Raw genomic sequence first — 17,416 nt, 5'->3', positions numbered from 1 at the left:
CCCGGAGCCCGGCCGCTCAGGGCTTAGTCCGCCTGCCCACCGGCACCGGCACCGCGCACCCGGAAGAGGGCGGCAGCGGCAACGGGGGCAGGGCCTCAACCGCTGCCGGAGCTTCACCGGGCGCAGCGCGCCGGCGCGGCCCCTATTCCTGCGCCTGCGCAGCCGCCCGCGCGGGGGCTGGAGGCGGCCGCCGCGCCTTCCCTTTGGTCAGGCCCCGCTGAGGACGGCTCCTCCCTCCGCCACCGCCTGCCCTCCCCCCCGACCCTCCCCGGCAGCGCCGCCGCTGCTACACCGGGTAGGTTTCCAGTCACTATGGCGGCCGCTGCGCTGAAGGTAAGGGAGGGAGCGGAGCCCTGGTGCGTCCCGTGCCTCCCTCGGGGCCGGGCAGTGCTAGGCCGGGGGGAGGCGCGGGGCCGCGCCGGGGGAGGGACGCGTCTGACCCGGTTTGTTTTCGGCTCTGCAGGTCGGAGGAAAGTTTTCGTGGTCGGCGGCTGCCTGAGAGGCAGAGCTACCAAGCGGGAGGCGCCCGGGCCCGGCCGCCAGGCCTCTCCCGCCGCCGCAGGGCCGGCCGCCGCCGGGCCAGCGGAGCCGCACTCGGCGGGTGGAGAGCGCGGGGGGCTGGGGAGTGGGCCCTCCTCATGCGCAGCCACCTACGGAGGGGCTGAGCGGAGCTGAGGGGACGTCGCCTCTCCTGGCCTGCCGCTCCCCGCGCCAGGGGCTTCGGGCGGAGACTTCCTGGAGCAGCCCCCTGCTCGCCTCCCTGCTCCGCCGGCCCCCGCGCCCCCGCCGGCAGCAGACCCGCCGGCAGCAGACCCACCGCTGAGGGACGCTTACCCGCTGCTGCGAGCCAGAGCCATCGCGGGCACCGCCTGGGAGCAACCTGTCAGTGCACCTCGTAGGCCGTCCCTGAAGGACCCTTCCCACACTTTAATTTGTCCCCGAGAGAAGGCGAGTTTGAAGCCCTCTCCATGCCTTATCAAGTTCCTTATCTGAGTGGCTGCCTGAAACTGTAGACCAGTTCAGCTTTATTTGGTGTAGGGAAGGAAAACAGTATAGCTCTCTCACCCCATCCTGATTCGAGGACCACCTATTCTGCTTTGGTTTGACGTACGAAGATGGTGAAATGCGGATTGCCATGTGAAGCAGCTAGATCCCTGTTGTGGAGTGAGGGCTTCGTATTCACCTTCCAACTCCCGATCTGTGTGCTCTGAGAGAGGACGCTAATCCTTCTCCCTCATCCCACTTCCCTAAACCTTTCCTTGCTTCCATGTTGCATTGGTCAGAATTTTGGTCAGTGTTGTTTACGAAAGGGGGGAGGAAAGAAGGCAGTTGAGGTTACCAACAAAAGTACTTGTATGACTCATCTACTTGGATTTAAGACATTCTATCCTTCTTTCAAGGAGCCTTTGCTTCTCTTTGAAGGAATCAGATGTTTGTTCCTATTCTTCCAGAGGAGGATGGATTGAAAGTTGTACATTTTAGACTTTTTTTGGGCCACTGCTGATATTAAAAGACATAATGGAGCTTTTTCACTGGATTATTGTCAGAATTAGTTTACACACTGAAACAATGAGTTGTTAGGCCTCTCATACGATAATGTTTGTCCTGCTTTAATATAAATTTGCTGTGGAGGTTTGGGTTAAAAATTGTGGAGGACAGTCTGCATCAGAAGAGGCTCTCTTCATCTCTGGTTGGTTGGCAACCCCAATCTGTCCTCGATGCCTTCAGCCTTGGCCATCTTCACTTGCCGCCCGAACTCTCATCCATTTCAGGAGCGTCATGTCTACCTGGACGAGCCCGTTAAGATCGGCCGCTCAGTGGCTCGCTGCCGGCCAGCTCAGAATAATGCAACTTTTGACTGTAAGGTGCTGTCCAGGAACCATGCTCTTGTCTGGTTTGATCACAAGACAGGAAAGGTAGGATGATTTCTTTATTTAAAAATAATGAGCTGCACATTTGTTTTAGCAAGTCACTGTAGATTGCATGTCACTTTGATTTTGCTGTAATAAATATGGTGTCATGTGGAAGGAGTAAGGTTTGTGTTATGGTTAAAATGATTACTTTTCAGGTAAGTTGGTAACTTCTTACTAAGTGAAACTTTAAATAGTGTTAAAAGCACATAAAACTAACAGTTTAAAATGGTGATAGGTACTGAAAAATTTGCATATGTATTATTCATTGCTGGAAGTAGGTGATTTTGAGGTAATACAAAATCTGAAAGCACAAGCTTGTATGACTACAATGGTGTAATAGTATTTTTTTTAAATGCTGAGAAATTACTGTTTTATTTAAGCATGTAAATCTCATTGCGAGGAGTGTCAAAAAACCCATTTTAAAAATACTGGGTTTGTTTGGCAGTCTTCCTGCTTGCCCTTTGGAAGTTTTATGAAGAGTATTTTGTTGTGTGGGTCTGACAGAAGGTTTGTTACTGACAGCAGGACTGTAACAAATGACTTACGAGATATTTTCTCATTGATAGTGGAAATGGTTTTAAAAGATATCCTGTGTTGTCTTAATTGTTCCTCTCAAAAGGCTATCTTGTTAAGTGAAATTTAGGGGTTCTGTAGTGCGTATTTTGTCCACTAGGGATTGAACTGGGACAAGTAAAGTTATTTTACTTAATGACTGTCAAGTTAATTTTAAATATCCAGCAAGAAATGAACAAAGTGCAAGTTTCAGTTGCTCAGCGCTGTGTTTTGTTGGTTTTTTTAAATATATTGATGTTATGCCCTAGAACTTCATATGCTCTACATCAGTTCTGATTTTTAGCTTCACAGCATGCCCTTCAATGAAATGCAGTCAGTGTAGCTCTTGATTTTAAGAATAATATGGTCTTTAATTAATGCAGTATTTTTTAGTAGTATGACACAGCATGAGGAACAGTACAATGCAGTCAAAGTTCTTAAACCTTCCATTGTTAACTATCCTGTGTTATGCAATACCTGGGCATGATGGGACAAGACAAGTGTTTAATTTCTTGAGGCTGGGTTATGGCACGGCTTTCAAGTTACCTGCACGTAATTGTGCAAACTGCTATCTACGTTAGTTTTTCATTAAGCATGTTGTTTTGGCTCTGTTGTGTGTGTGATGTGCATTCTTGGACACTTCAGAAAACTGGAGTGCATGAAATATTTTCAGTTTAAGCTTGTTTGACTCAACAAAGTAAAATATTCCAATTTATTGTACTGTTTTTTAAATTAAGAAGTATTATGCGTAAGCATATAGCTTTTTATCAACATTTCTCATTTATAAAGATTTTAAGACCCCCATGTGCTCTTTTATGGTTACAAATAGTTTAGCCGTATTAAAGACGCGTAATCTGACAGAAGCAGTGAGTGTTGAGCAAGTCTGCGAAGTAACAGATGAGCTTAAAAGACAGTCAGCTGTGGGGTTTTTGTTTGGCTTTAAATTGCAGTTAGTTTTGGCTTTTCTAATACAGGTAAAAAAATTATGTCCTTATTCATTTCATCTAGCTGATCTAAAATAGCAACTTAATAGTAGTAAATAAGTGGATGGTATGTGATGGTTCTTGAGATACCATCATGTGAAGGTTTGATGGGGTTCTTGATGAAAATTGCCCGGGTGGGTACCTGAATTGGTAGCCATAGTGATCAACTAAAGAGTGACTTTAAAATAACGCACAGGAATACAGTACTGTAAATTTTATGTTTTAGGTATTGTGGTGCTGTAGAAGGTTTAAAGTGTTGATGCAGTAGTATGGAGAATTTTGGATTCTGTGTTTAGTTTCTTGGCAAATGATCTGTTCTGCTGGTTGAGTATTTGAATGGTAAATTGTGAGACAGTTGGAGGAGAGAGAAAAATGCATCATTAGAGAGAACAGATATAAAATGCTCTTGTGAAAAGGCAGGTAGAAGGTGTTGGTAAATACAGTCTTAATCTTGAATTGCAAAAACTACTTTAAAGAATTCTGTGGTGTTTTCAAAGTACAAACAAAACTGTAAAACTATACCAGTACATTTGTGTGCAGGAATGTTTCTTATCATTGTTTACAGAGCTTCTAATAGGTACATCTCTTTTAGGAATATGTCATTATCCTATCAATGACCTATATTTAAACCTGCATAAATTCTTTTTGCCACAATATTTGTAAACATTTCTTATAAGCTTATGTATAGGACTTTTATCAGTTCTGGATTTTATGAAAGACAAAAAACCTTGAAATGTTAATTTAGTAACAGAGAGAAACCTTCAGACAATTCAAAATGAATGATTTGGGGCTGCAGTTTCGTAAATTGTGGACTTTGTCTGGCACTCCCAGTCAGTCAGTCCAGTCTCTGTGCTGTCTCTTAAGCTACCTTTCAGGTATCCTCAAATAATTTTTTTTTTTTTTTACTTGAGGGTTTGAAGTGTTGTTTGTTTTGTTTTAGTGAATCGTTTGAGTAATCCCGTTTACTGCATAGTCTGTAAACAATTGTATCAGCATAATCTGTAAAGAAGGGTAGAAACCAAAGAGAGGGAGTGTCAGAGTAAGCAGTGACAAGGAAACTTAGTACAGAGGTGTTTTTTTTTTGAGGCAGAGGTAGGCTTAAGCTGAAGTATGTCACATAAATAGACCAAGTTGAAGATGACACGTTACTTACAGTCGAAAGATACGAATGTTTACTTTGTATAAAGGCATTTTAATTATACTTGGAAAAAGTTACATGCCCCAAAGGAGATAATGTCTGTGTAACACCAGCATTATTAAGGATAAAAGTAGGATGAGTCTTCAAGATCACCAGTAAACAGCAATTAAAAGCAGATATTTAAAGTGTGATTTGCTTTTTAAAATATTTTCAACATAATATGTAAGCCCAAAAATGTGTAAAATAAAGGTGGAAGGAGGTGGTGGTGGTGGGAATATCTGTACTCAGGCTTTTTCTGTGCTTAGTAATTCTTTTATAGACAACCAGTGCAATGCCTCTTTTTGCTTGTGTTTGTTGAAGTGGTGTAATATCTCCTTGTGGATTTTTCATACAGCAATAACATTTGAAGCTTATGCTTAGAATTGATTTTGATTTTTTTTTTTTTGAGTAATTACAAGTTAATCTTTTTAAGAGATGCCTGAAAAAGTGAGTCACTAGATACGTAGGACGTGGATGTTGTGCTGAGCATGGAGTGTTCCAAAAAGTGTGAATCAAAGCAAAAGAAAAAGTAGGCTATGGTTCAGAAAATCTAAATATGTTTGTTCAGCTTCTACCACTGCATATGGGCAGAAACTCTGTAAAAACTGCTTAACTGAAATAGTCTTAAACTTTTTTGTGTTTTGTTGTTGTCTTTTTAGGTTTTGTTTTTAAAATTAAGCAAGTTGAAAACCCTTGAGAATTTGTATGTGACTTCTCCCAGGCTGAAATGCTTCTGGCAGATGTGGTTGAAGCTTTTAGTAGAATCCTGAAATTTCCGACAGATATTCAGGCCTTCAAAAATGGGAGTAATTCAGTGCCTTTGATTGTTGTGAGTGGATATTATGGGTACCTTTTATAGCAAATCCATTGCCGTAGTTTACCAAAGGCCCTGAGAAACTGCAAGGAACAAAATATTTTCTTAGACCAAAAGGGCTGGAAATAACTGGTCATTTTTAACAACTGAAAAAAATGCGTACACACAAGTTTCTGCATTATGGTAGTGGCTGATACTACTGGTTTAGTTTAATTCAAAGTGGGTATGAATTGAATTGAGCATGTTCATAGTACCTTGGTTACAGAAATGCTAACTAGTAAATTGAAAGCCAAATAGTCCCCATGATAACAGGTTAGATTTATTGAGGTTGTGCTTTATCGCTTCTAGGCTTAAAATATGTGAGAGAAAAATGTTACAGAACACTTCCTCCAGGGAGCACCCTCTTTAAGGAAAAGAAACAAACCCTGCCACGTTCCCCAACCAAACCAAACATCAACACCCCAAAACAACCACCCCAAAGGTACAGCCAGGGAATTACAGACTGACCAGCTTTATTTGAGTCCTTGGGAAAATCATGGAACAAATCTTGGAACACTTCTGGGCATGTGAAGATGATGATTTGATAATGGTCAGTATAGATATAGCAGGGATAAATCATATCTCGTGAGTTTGATTGCCTTGTATGATAAAATTACTAGATTTGTGGGCAGGCGAGAGCAGTGTATGCTTTAGCAGGGCTTTTGACTATTTCCCATGGCGGTCTTCTAAGTTGAGGCGCTGCAGTCTGGATGTACGAACAGCTAGATGAGTAAAATAAAACTGCTTTGAGGATCAAGCTCAGTGGTAGTAATTAATAGGCAATGCTCTACCTGGTTGCTGGTAACAAGCAGAATACTGCAGGAATCTATGTTGTGACCTGTCCCGTTTAACGTTTTTGTCACTGACCTGAAGGACACGAAGTACACAGTGAAGTACACTCTAGTCAAGTTTGAAGATGACACCAGATCTGGGAGCATTGGTGTGGTGGGGAGCGAGTTGATATGCTCAAGGGCAGGGCTGTCATTCAGAGGGACCTGACCTTGCTGAACGAGTGGGCAGGCAGGATCCTCAGGAGTCTGAACAAGGACAAATGTGAAGTCTTGCACTTGGAAAGGAAGAACCCCTTGGAGCTTGGTAGACCATGTCTAGGATACTGCATCTAATTTTGGTCCACCAATGCAAGAAATACATTGATAAACAGGAGTTTAAAGATTAGATGCTCTCTTTTCTTGCTATATTGTACTAGGGATAAAAGTATATTGACCATAAAAGAAGGAAGAGAAGGAATTTGTAAAAAGGAAATATATTGTTCATTTAACATTACATAGAATGTTTTGTGGAGATCAAGAATTTGGTTAGATTCAAGAAGTACAGGACATCTTCTCTGGACATCCTGTTTACTCTGAAGTATTTTAGTGAATCAATCTTACAAAATGAAGTGGGATATGAAAAATGGTATTTGGGGTTGCAGGATTTTAATGGGAGATTTATTTCTGCTGCTTCCTGTAGAGATTCCTGTATGATACTCTGGGCTATTTGGTGCTGATCTATGTAATGGATGTTTAATTTCTCATCTATCAGTAGCATTTCTTTCAGTAGATACCATGTCTGTTATTTATTTTTCCTCTATTACATCTTTTCAGCTTTCTGTTAAGATTGTTGTCTTTGAGAGTTGAATAAATGTTTTATTTTTCAGTACTTTTGATGATGCTGTATGCTTACAGTCTGCAGTGTCTGAGGAGTAGACACTTTATCTTCCAAACATTGGATGTTTATTCCAAGTGCTCTGGGAGACTGACCTGGGATCTGCTATAGTGCACTAAGGTGAAATTTCAGTGCTTGGTAAGAGGGTGATGTCAGCCAGCCCTTACATACACCGGTTAATATTTTTATACTTTTCACCCTGAATGATCTATCCAGTTTTATGCTGGTATGATCATAAGAGTAGTATGGGGTAGGGAGCTCTGTTTCGGGAAACTTCACCACCATACTTTTAGAACCCAGTGTAAGAGTGCTGGTGGCCATTTATAGCAGAGGTTACTGCTGACAAGGATTTCCCTGCAGAGATACCATCTAGAGCCACTGCTGCAGAGCTAATACTGTAGTTCTTGGAGCTGATCCATTGCAGTCATGATGCATCTAATCTGAGCCAGGAACACCAACACATTGCTTTGGTTTTAAAAACAAACAAAAATCCCTTTTGTATTTGCAATGAGTTTTTACAAACCTCGAATGAATCAGATTACTTAGCAGTACTGGAGGCCAGTAAATGTGTTTTCCTTAGGTCTCTGATGGGATGGTTTGTGTTTGCTCCTGGTCCCATGCTCATAAATGTAAAACCTTGCTTCCCTAGTACACGTTCATTATATAAAATTCTTTTTTACTTTTTCTTCTACGTTCTTTCATGTTAGTTGCAGCAATCCGTTGGTCGTTTGCAGGTGGATTTACATGACACTGGAGAAATACTTTTGATTTGTCTTTGCCTTCTCATTTTTCTTACTGAATTTGAACAGTTTTGGTTGCTTATTTATCTAATCAATTGAATTTACGTATGCTATAAAGGACCATGTGGGTTAGTAGTGTCTTAACTGTGTCAGTGTGCTGTTTTGTGTTGATTTGAATCTGATCGAGCTGAAACTCTGCAAAATGTGTAGACAAATACTCAGATGATTTGTTGCACTTTTTTTGGTAATTTCTTTTAATAGATATAGAAAGTGAAAGTTGTTCTTGTTTGTGGAACCTGGCAAGTGAAAGGAAAGGAAGAATGCTGTCCTCATCCCTAAAGCTAGCAATTTTACAGGCTATTGCTACTAAATTATATGACTGTTTGTTGTCTCTAAATTTTCTTTTGAATCACATAGATAATTGCTTCCTGTTGATGTTGCTCACTTCCTGAGAGTTTGGATTATCGAAGAGCTCTGAGTTCTGTTAAATCTTGCTGTGACAATGCATTAATGGTCCCAACTTGTCTTTCTTTCCAGAAGTGTTTCTGCTTGTAGCAGAATTGTTGGAAGAAGCCTTACAGTATTGTCATGTTTTCGTTGACTATAGACAAGTGTTTTTTTCAGTTTGCTTTAAGAGTGGGCAGAGAGATGGATTGGACTGTGTTAAGCTCCTGCAAGAAGAGATATCTGTCTGCCAGAGGCCCATAACAGTTTTGTTTTTGAAAAGGAAACTCATTGTGCTGGAGCCAGACACTTAATTGGGTACAATTTTTGTGTTACGTTGTACCGCACACACATGTATGTGATTGAGCAATGTCTTAGTGTTTATTTCCTTCTTGAGACAGTATAAATAGATGAACTTCCAGCAGGCTTATAACAAAGTCCAAAATCCGGTAGTAACACTGTAGTTGAGTGGAAAAACACAGACAAAGCTAGCAGCAGTTTGACTTTTTTTTTTAATTATTTTTGTAAAAATGTAAAATAAATATTAAAAGTACGGGGATTAGTCAAGGGTTGTTAAGGGCATGAGGAATTTAGAATATGTTTGCAAAGCGAAGGGATATTTCAGTATTGATAGTAGAACTATGGTGCATACTGGAGGAAAGTATGTGCTATTCTGAGACCTTTTTAGGTTATAAAGTAACAGTAACCAGCCGTTGAAAAGACTGAAGGTGGGTGCAGTCAGGAATGTTCTAATTGTGTAAAATAGTGAGAAGTTGTAACAAAGTAGCACAACACTGACAGTATTTTTGTAAAGTAAGTTTGTCCCCACGTGGAACATTTTGCTCGGTTTTGTTTTTCATGTGATGATTCAAGTGTGTTGAAAATACTTATTGACAGAAAGACATGAGTATAGGAGACATACAGTGTCTGAGATATATATAGAAGCTATATAGGAACAGACAAGTGACCTTTTGTTTTCGTATTAAGAAGCTATTGAAAATAAAACTACGAACAAGTTATTAATGCTATGTATTCTCATAATTACAGTTGTAATAGTTCTTCCATAAAAATAAAATTAATGCGAGAGCTTAAGGCACAAGAGTTGTGGATACATGTAACTGTATTGAGTAATAAGTATTTCCATTCCTTTCATTAAAAAGGTTATGTTTCAAGTCAAAGAAGAAAAGCTCTGTTATGAGCCAAATAGGTGTTTGTACAGCAGGTTCTTTTGAAGACATTTGGTACTGGCTGCTGCTATTTACATATGCCATTAGTCTTATCTGATATGGCAGTTTTAACTGGTACTTTTTCAGTTGTTCCTTTTCTGGATGTTGGGCAAGAGTAAGTTTAAACATAGATTTTCTAAAACTTTGATGTCTGATTCAATATTACTAATGTTCTGTAAGAGGTGTTTTGCTTGTTGTCTGCCCCCCAGGTTTTGGTGACTCTGCCTTGCTTTCTATTGTTTAATTGCTTTTCTTGAAGTGTAACACTCAACTGTATAGGGTAGAAGCCGGATCTGTTGTTTTTGCAAAGCTGGGCTTTTAGCCTGCCTACCTTTTTGCCTTTTAAATTTCTAGTGACCTTTGCTAGTAATTCCTGGCACAATTAACTGTCATTCTTGTCTTTTTTGTTTGTTAGCTATAATAGTTGAAAGGAATTATAGGCAGTAGCATTGCAAATCAGTTTTGGTGGTATTACTTGTGATTTTATTCTGGAATTGCAGTTTTCTTCACTTATGCTTACTGTTTCCAGGTGCTTGAAGAATCTGAAAGCTTACAGGAGGCATAATGACTTGTTTGTGATGCTTCACATTGTTAATTTTGTTATTTAAAAAAAAGTTTTATTTTTTATATCTGCTTGTGAAAGAATCCATTCTGCAGCCAAAGTATTTTTCAGGTCTTTGATCGCAGCAGGTAATTGCAACTCCTTGTTGTTTTCTTGCTATCATTACAGGGGTTCCTCTTGCTGAATGCCAGAGGATTATTAAAGCTATGTGGAGATAAAATAATCACGTGTAATTACAGGACAAAGAATAAGTTTGATGAAGTTTCTTTTATTTCTGTGGATTCCAGAACTGTAAGTCATTATGTATAGTTAGGGTGGTATCCACTTTGAGGGAAGCTATGATGCTATGGATAAGGACAGCCAAATTCTATGCCATGGATGTACTGTCAGAGGATAAGTTAGGTTGGTTTGGACCTCTTAAGGTCATCCAGTCCAATCCTCTGCTCCACAGCCCGTCTAATTAGTTTAGGTTGCTTGTGGACTTGGGATAGAATTTTGGGTACAGAATTCATCCCTACCAACAAAGAAGCTTCTGAGGACAGGTCAGCTATATTTGCGAGGTAGGCTGGCTTGTGTTACTATAGTCTGAAGTTATGTTCTGATCTTTTCAGTGTGTGTATATATATATAATTTACTATTATGAAATACCTGGAGTACTTATTTTAGAGTGTAACTAAAGTTACCACCAAAGTATGTCAGACAGAAATTCTTTTAAAATTTACGTGGAAGAAAAGAAGCACTAAATGAAAGATGTAAGAATGTTCCTAGTTCCACCCCTAATTCCATAACGGTGGAAATAATACAATGCTTTCACTTAAAGCTCTCAGTCACTACTTTCTTTTTAACAACTCAGAGGGGAATTTTTTTTTCGGTCTTCCTCTTTGAGGACTTTTCCTAGACTGCATATTCCAGCAGTTGTAAGAAAACCCAGGAATACAAATCATCATAGAAAGGGCGTATTTATTTTTGCAATCTGTGTAACTGGTTGACATTAGGTAAAGCTACTGCTTGTGCTGTTTAAGCAGGGCTGTTGGTAAGTACTTAAATATTTCCTGTGACATTGAAGGCCGATGATTTGGTCTATGAACAGAGGCCTTCCTATGTAATTAAAGGATGAACTGGTAGACTGCTATTACGTTGTTACCTATAACATACAAGGGCATGTGGATAGTCTTAAGTCCATTTAAGTGCTCTTTACCCATGGTATCATCCTGCCTTTTAGTTAAATTTATGAATTTGACTGTTAATTAGAAAGTTAAAACTATGTATGCTGTGTTTGGATAACTTTTAACTTTCATGTAAACAGAAGGGAAGATATTTTGGTGGGTTTTGTACTTGTCCATGTGTGTCAATGCAATCCGTTTGTTCAACTTTCAAAACTCGTTGTTTTTGTTTTGGAATCTGTGTACACGTGCTACCTCACCTACTGAAATCAGTACAGGTTATACATACATCCTGTTGCCTCATGATAAATTTAACACTGATCATATTTTAGCTGCAGGTTGACTTGCTCTGACCCCGTGTTCTAGAAACGGGCTTGGGAAGGGTTAGTTTGGCAAAACACGGCACCAACACAGCTGTCCTGCTTTCTTTGAGCTACTTTGGGACATCCATACTGCATTTCTGTGGGCTCTTTAAGTCATTGTGTTCTGGGATTTTGCCTGCTTCATAGCCTGGTGTAAATGTGCCCGCAGTTGAGCAATTTTGTGTGCAGATACAGATTTCTTCGGTCTCCCCTGGTTGATCAAATGAAAGTGTGCTCAGTGTTCTTCCTTTTCCCACATAGCTTTATGCTGAGCCTTTCCAGGATATGTGTTGCTGGATGAATTTTAGATGATGATGTAAGTTTTATAAATGAATATTAAAGGATCTTGATGACTAGTCTTTCTTTTGAGATTTGTAACTTGCACTTTTTGATGTGTTTTATAGATTAAACTTGCTGTACATATCTTGCTATATAATTGTCATTTTGTATTTCCAAAAGATTTACAAAAATAATTGCTTTGTATTAGCCTTTAAAAGCCTTTCATGAAGATGTAGTTTTGAGTCTAATGTTAGAGTACATGTAATCTTGTAATATTATTTCAGTGACTGGATCTGCTTGCTGGTGTTGTGCCTCAAATTAAGTGTAGAAAGTATGTTGTATAGTTCTGCTTTAAATATTGCTTTAGACAGTTTTTATACAGGTGAGCAAAGCTGAGTGGAAACTATTCTCTCTTACACAGAGGAAAAGTTTTTGGTCAGTAGAAGGATTTAAGAAGTAGTAAGTGCTTGCTTATGCTTGTGGACATTTGGAAAAGGTAGTAATTCTGTTTGACTGCTGTACTCATGCTGAGGTGTCCCAAGTATTCTTTTAAATAGGACAGTTGCAGTTGTGGACCAGATCCTAGTTGTGCTACATGGAAGTGCTGTTCAGCTGTTGACAGTGCTCAAAGTTGGTAATCTGTATAATGGTTCAGTGATCTAAAATTGAGAGGTCCATTATCTGCATCCAAGAGGGAGCTCTTGCCTGGTGATGTTCAATGAGGTCGTTGTTAGTAATAAGGACTCTTTTTTTTGATGCCATCAGGGTAAAAGCTGTTTGCTGAGACATGATGCAACTGTGACTTCTTCATTAGTGCTAAAGCTACAAGTTACTTTACAATTATGGAATAAATACATGGTGATCTGAATCTCTTTTCCCTTCTCTTAAGCTGGAATAAAACCTGAGAAATGGTATCATGAACATCTGCTTGATGGCATGTTAAAAAGAAAAAGGAAGAAAAGGAAATAGAATAACTGACCTTCCAGAAATGAGATATTTGCATCTGAATATTTTTTTACCAAAAAAAATGTAGATTTTTTTCATTTGGAATTTCTGTTCCTGGACTGTGCAGGAATTAAACATTCTTATAGCTGATAAAGATTCAATGAACTAACAAATGACTTGGTGCAACAGTAGCTGCCTGTGCATGACTGTTCATGTCCATGATCAGTGCTAAGTACTTTGGTTTAGTAGCTAAGGGTGCAGGTAGCTATTATATATCTGAGTGAGTCCTAAGCTGTTGATTAGAGTTAGTAATACGAATGCAAAAGCCGTTCGGAGGCTGTGCTATGAGCGTTTACTAACGAAACAGTAAATGGTGTTTTAGTGGGGAGTTGTATTAGAGTAAGAAGCTTTCATGGTAGGATCAGTTTTAGAACGAGAGTCCGTGATTGTATATGGCAGAAGATGCTTTTGTCTTAAAACTTAATTATTGCATTTACAGATACAGCCAACTTGAATTTTTGTTTTAAAACTGGTTATAGTTAATGGATGAGAGGGTGGAAACATGAGTAAGAAGCTAAAAAAAAAAAAAAAAAGGCCAGTTGGCTTTCTAGGAATAGTGTCTTCAACCTGAAGAGAAGTTGCAACTTCTGGAAAGTTGTGGTTGAAGTTTGAAATAACAAATAACATGGTGAAAAGAACACACAAGCAAAACAAATATTTTGGAACATAGGAAGGGGCCAGCTTTTTGTGATTTTAATATTACTAGTGGCTGTGTAATTGCTGGGACATTAAAAAGAATTCTAGTGAATGTGCTGAGTGAAATATGAAAAATGGGCCAATTCAGTCTTTGCCTTTATGATTTTTGCCCCTTACTGGGGTTTCCTTTCCATAAAGTTAGAGATACTATAGTGGACAGAGGGCATCAACCTGCTAGTGATCTTCCTACTACTTTTTTTTCCTCCATCATTGTTCCTTTCATGGTCTTTTTTAACTTCATGACACTCATTTAAATACTAAAACATTTATTAACAAAACTTCTGATTGCAGCAGAATTTCTTGCTGTTTGTGCTTTTTATACCTCTTGATGAAGTGTCCCATTTCAGTGGAAGAAAAGAACACCAGTAATAAATTACTACAAAATCAGGTACGTATTAGATGCACTGCATCTGCTCATACAGCTGTCCAGGAGTGCAGACTCCTTCAGTTGTGTCCACGAGTAGGTCTGAGGGCCTTTTTAACTACTTAGCAAGGTGGGTTTTTTTTTTTTTTTTTAGTTTATGCATATGCTACGTGGACTTAGGATGGTGGAGATGAGCTCCTTATTTTCCTGATGTGTTGTATTTTTGAGCAATTGAAAGAATATTAGCTGTACTAGGCCTTCTGTTTTTAATGTAGCCTTTGAAGTATGAACTTTTTTTGCTGGCATCTTCAAAGAGAGAGAAGAAGGTTTATCTGCTTTGATAAACAAGCCTTTAGAAAGAACTGTATGACCTTGCATGAAGAAGAATTATGACGGGAGGAGTGTCCTGTATATTTATTTTATATAATCAGAAGTGGTAAAGTCAGTTAAAGAGCAGCTTGTTTCAAGTGTAAAGCATTGAGATACCTGTCTACACTTGAGGCATAGTAAGGGTATTATCATTTAAATGTATGAATTATAATAGTTAACATATTTGTTTAACATGCTAATAGTATATTAAGCCGAACTTACAAGTTTTGAAAACATTCTAATTTAAATACTTGAGTTGTTTGTTTTTCTCAAGTATTACAGCTTCAAGTTCTGGAAAATAGATATGGATGACTGTTCTTTGTAAAATGAAGTATTAACACTTTTTTTCAGACGTTGATACTACACTAGGGGTGTTAAAAATGTCCCATAGCAGGAAGCCTGTACGTCTTGCATCTTTCCACAATGCTAATGAGAAATTGCATTATGAAAACTGTGGTAGAATATGGAGTCTTTGTTACCTTCTGCAAAACTCAGTGCTGCAATTCAAACACGAATCATGCTTGTTAGTTTCCATTTCTACTCTCCTACAGGGTTTTGTTCGAACTCGAAGGGTACTCTTTTCAATATCTATTTCTATGTTCCTCTGTGTTTTATAGTTCCCTTCACAAAACAACTTGCTTATTTAGAACAAGGTGCTGTTGCCAGTGTTACGGCAGTGATCTAGTAAGTTAACAGGAAGAGTGAAATGGAATAGGCAGGAAAAAAGCATGATGAACCACAACATCAGAGTAGAATGTTACTTGTTTCATTTATCTAATCCTCTTGAGACCTAAAGCCTACATAGGAGCAAGTGCCTCTCTGTGTTCTGCTGCTTTGTGGATTTTTGGGTAGTAACTTCCTTTTGTAATGTGTATATATTACCATTAGAAAATATCGTACTTCAGGTTGTGGAATTAAGTTTCCCTTTATTTTTTCTACTGAGAAGGTGAAAAATAAAATGTTCTGCAAAATACTGGTTCTTAGAAAGGTATATGACAAAATGGAAGAAATTAGAGGAAATCTGTGTCAGAAAAGGTTGTGGGTGCACAGAATTTTCCCAAACTGGTTTTCAAATGTCAGATGAGCCCTTTTGCAGAACTTGTCCTTCATCCATTTTGTCCTCTGTGTGCTAACTCTCGCACTTGGGCCCCTCTTAAATTCAGCGCCCTTGTCTGTGCTCTGTATTGTTGGTCTTGTCTTCGTTCCACTCGTTGAGAGGAAAAGAATTCCAGGCTTTCATAGAGAGATACTCTATTTACCCTGGCTGGTTTTGAGCACCACTTCCTCATTGGAGTCTATAAGGCGGTCTTCCTGAAAGTCATTGTTGTTCTCACTGCCACCTTCCTCTTGCTACTGTCCCTTTCAAGTAAGGAAGACAGATTCCCAGCAATCTGTGGTAGCATCCCATCTCGGCCACACCTTTGATTCCTCTCCTCTTTTGTTCAAGTGTGTTCAAGACAAGTGTCACATGGTGATGGGGCAACCAGACATAAGTTATTTTAGGGGCTGGAGAGAGGAAAATGGGGAAAGAAGAGTGAGATGAAAGGCTGGAACAAACTTTTCTGGTTTTGTCACACCCCTTCTAAATAAAAGCAACCAGTTCTGGAGATCACTTTCTCTGATTTGAGCCTGCTAGCCATGTCAAAGTGGTCTGCAGGTGCTTAGGTACTGTGGGAGCAGGAAGCACATCTCTTTGGTTAGGTTGGAGACCCGTAGAGGTGAGCTTCATATTAGCACTGAGGCACAAATCACTTTTCAGTATTGAGAATAAACAATCAGGTGAAAAGAGCACTGAGCAGTGAAGATACCATGGAGTTTGATTGCATTGGAGTATCTATGAGGATGGGATAGGGACAGGATCATTGATGTTGCAAGTGTATGAAGTGATGCAAAAGGGAATATTGAAACTTAAGAACGATTGAAGTCACAATTACACACTTCAGATTGCAAGTTGCTGCTCTTAAAAGGAAAAAAAAACCCAACAGGAAACATGTATTACCACTTCTCCTTTTTAAATTTACTTGTACCATCAAGCATAGGTAGACAAGCAGAGTTCTGTGCTGTTGAAAAAAATCATCGTAAAGGTTAAAATTGTCATTTAAGGTAACAAAGCGTTTCCTTGATTTTTTTAATGTTGTCTGCTGTTTGAATATTTAATTTTTAAAAATGCGTATTTTTCTCAGGTTAATTTAAGTTCTATTAAAATAGTCTTAACGTGTTAAGAGGAGCCATCATTGAGCAATGCAGAAATGGTGGTTATGACCTTCATTTATAGCAAAATAAATATTTATTGATCAGACAGAGGTTTTCCATTGATCTACGTGTATAGTTGGAAGATAGATCATCTTCTGTGAAAGGTTTTAGGGAAAATAATTTCATCTTTTTACATAAGACAGTTCCTAGTGAGGAGTATGCTGTCTCTGCCGTATTTGAGAGATTTATTGTTTACCACTTCACCTGGTTTTGAATAGTTTTAGGGGTTTTTTTTAAGTTTATATTGTGACTTGCTAATGAGAGCATTGGGTATTAGTTTGCTTCAGTGGTTTTGGTTTATGTTTTAAATACTTTTGTTCATTTATATGGCTCTGTCACAGCTAAAATAGTTTATTTCATACTTAATGTAGTTTTGAATGTGTTGCTTGGTGAAGAAATCTAGTAATTCAGATTGCATTGTAGTCCATACTAAGTAGAGATGAATGTTTGTATCCTTGAACTGACACAGTGGTTACCCTTCATATCTGCAGAATGTAAAAGTTCTAGTACTTTTCTTCAAAAAATCTGACTGTCACAGTAAATGATGATTTTTGTCTGCTCACAACTTGAACTTCTCTGTAATATTAGTGTCTGAAGTGAATGAAAAAAAATTCAGGTGAAGTGGGAGTAGTAAAAATAGGGTCTCTTATGTGAAAAGTCTTCATTTGCTCTGATAGTTATGTATTTGCGGAGTGACTCTTGCCATAATGTAAGGAGGATTAAGCATTGCTTGAAAAGAAATTTTGTTTTCCACAATGAGCAGTCTTAAAATCTCTTTAATAAATTCATTATTTTGTTGAGTCAAGTTGG

The 17,416-nt window shown here is 39.0% G+C and overlaps 1 protein-coding gene across 20 annotated transcripts in view; it reads left to right on the top strand.

Moving 5' to 3' along the window:
- Nucleotides 1-833: 833 nt before the first annotated feature.
- SLMAP (sarcolemma associated protein) overlaps nucleotides 834-17,416 on the top strand; it is an 86,381-nt gene continuing 69,798 nt past the window's right edge. For all 20 annotated transcript variants that reach the window (XM_086470488.1, XM_086470487.1, XM_086470483.1 and 17 more), the window contains exon 1: nucleotides 834-1,916. In XM_086470488.1, the coding sequence (XP_086326614.1) occupies nucleotides 1,719-1,916 (198 nt within the window). In that variant the 5' untranslated portion in view covers nucleotides 834-1,718. The remainder of the gene's footprint in view (nucleotides 1,917-17,416) is intronic.

This window comes from Leptosomus discolor, chromosome 9 (genome assembly GCF_034619465.1).
Source record: "Leptosomus discolor isolate bLepDis1 chromosome 9, bLepDis1.hap2, whole genome shotgun sequence".
Classification (NCBI taxonomy): domain Eukaryota; kingdom Metazoa; phylum Chordata; class Aves; order Leptosomiformes; family Leptosomidae; genus Leptosomus; species Leptosomus discolor.
The sequence above is the reverse complement of the archived record's forward strand: the minus strand, read 5'-3'. Positions and strand labels throughout refer to the sequence as shown.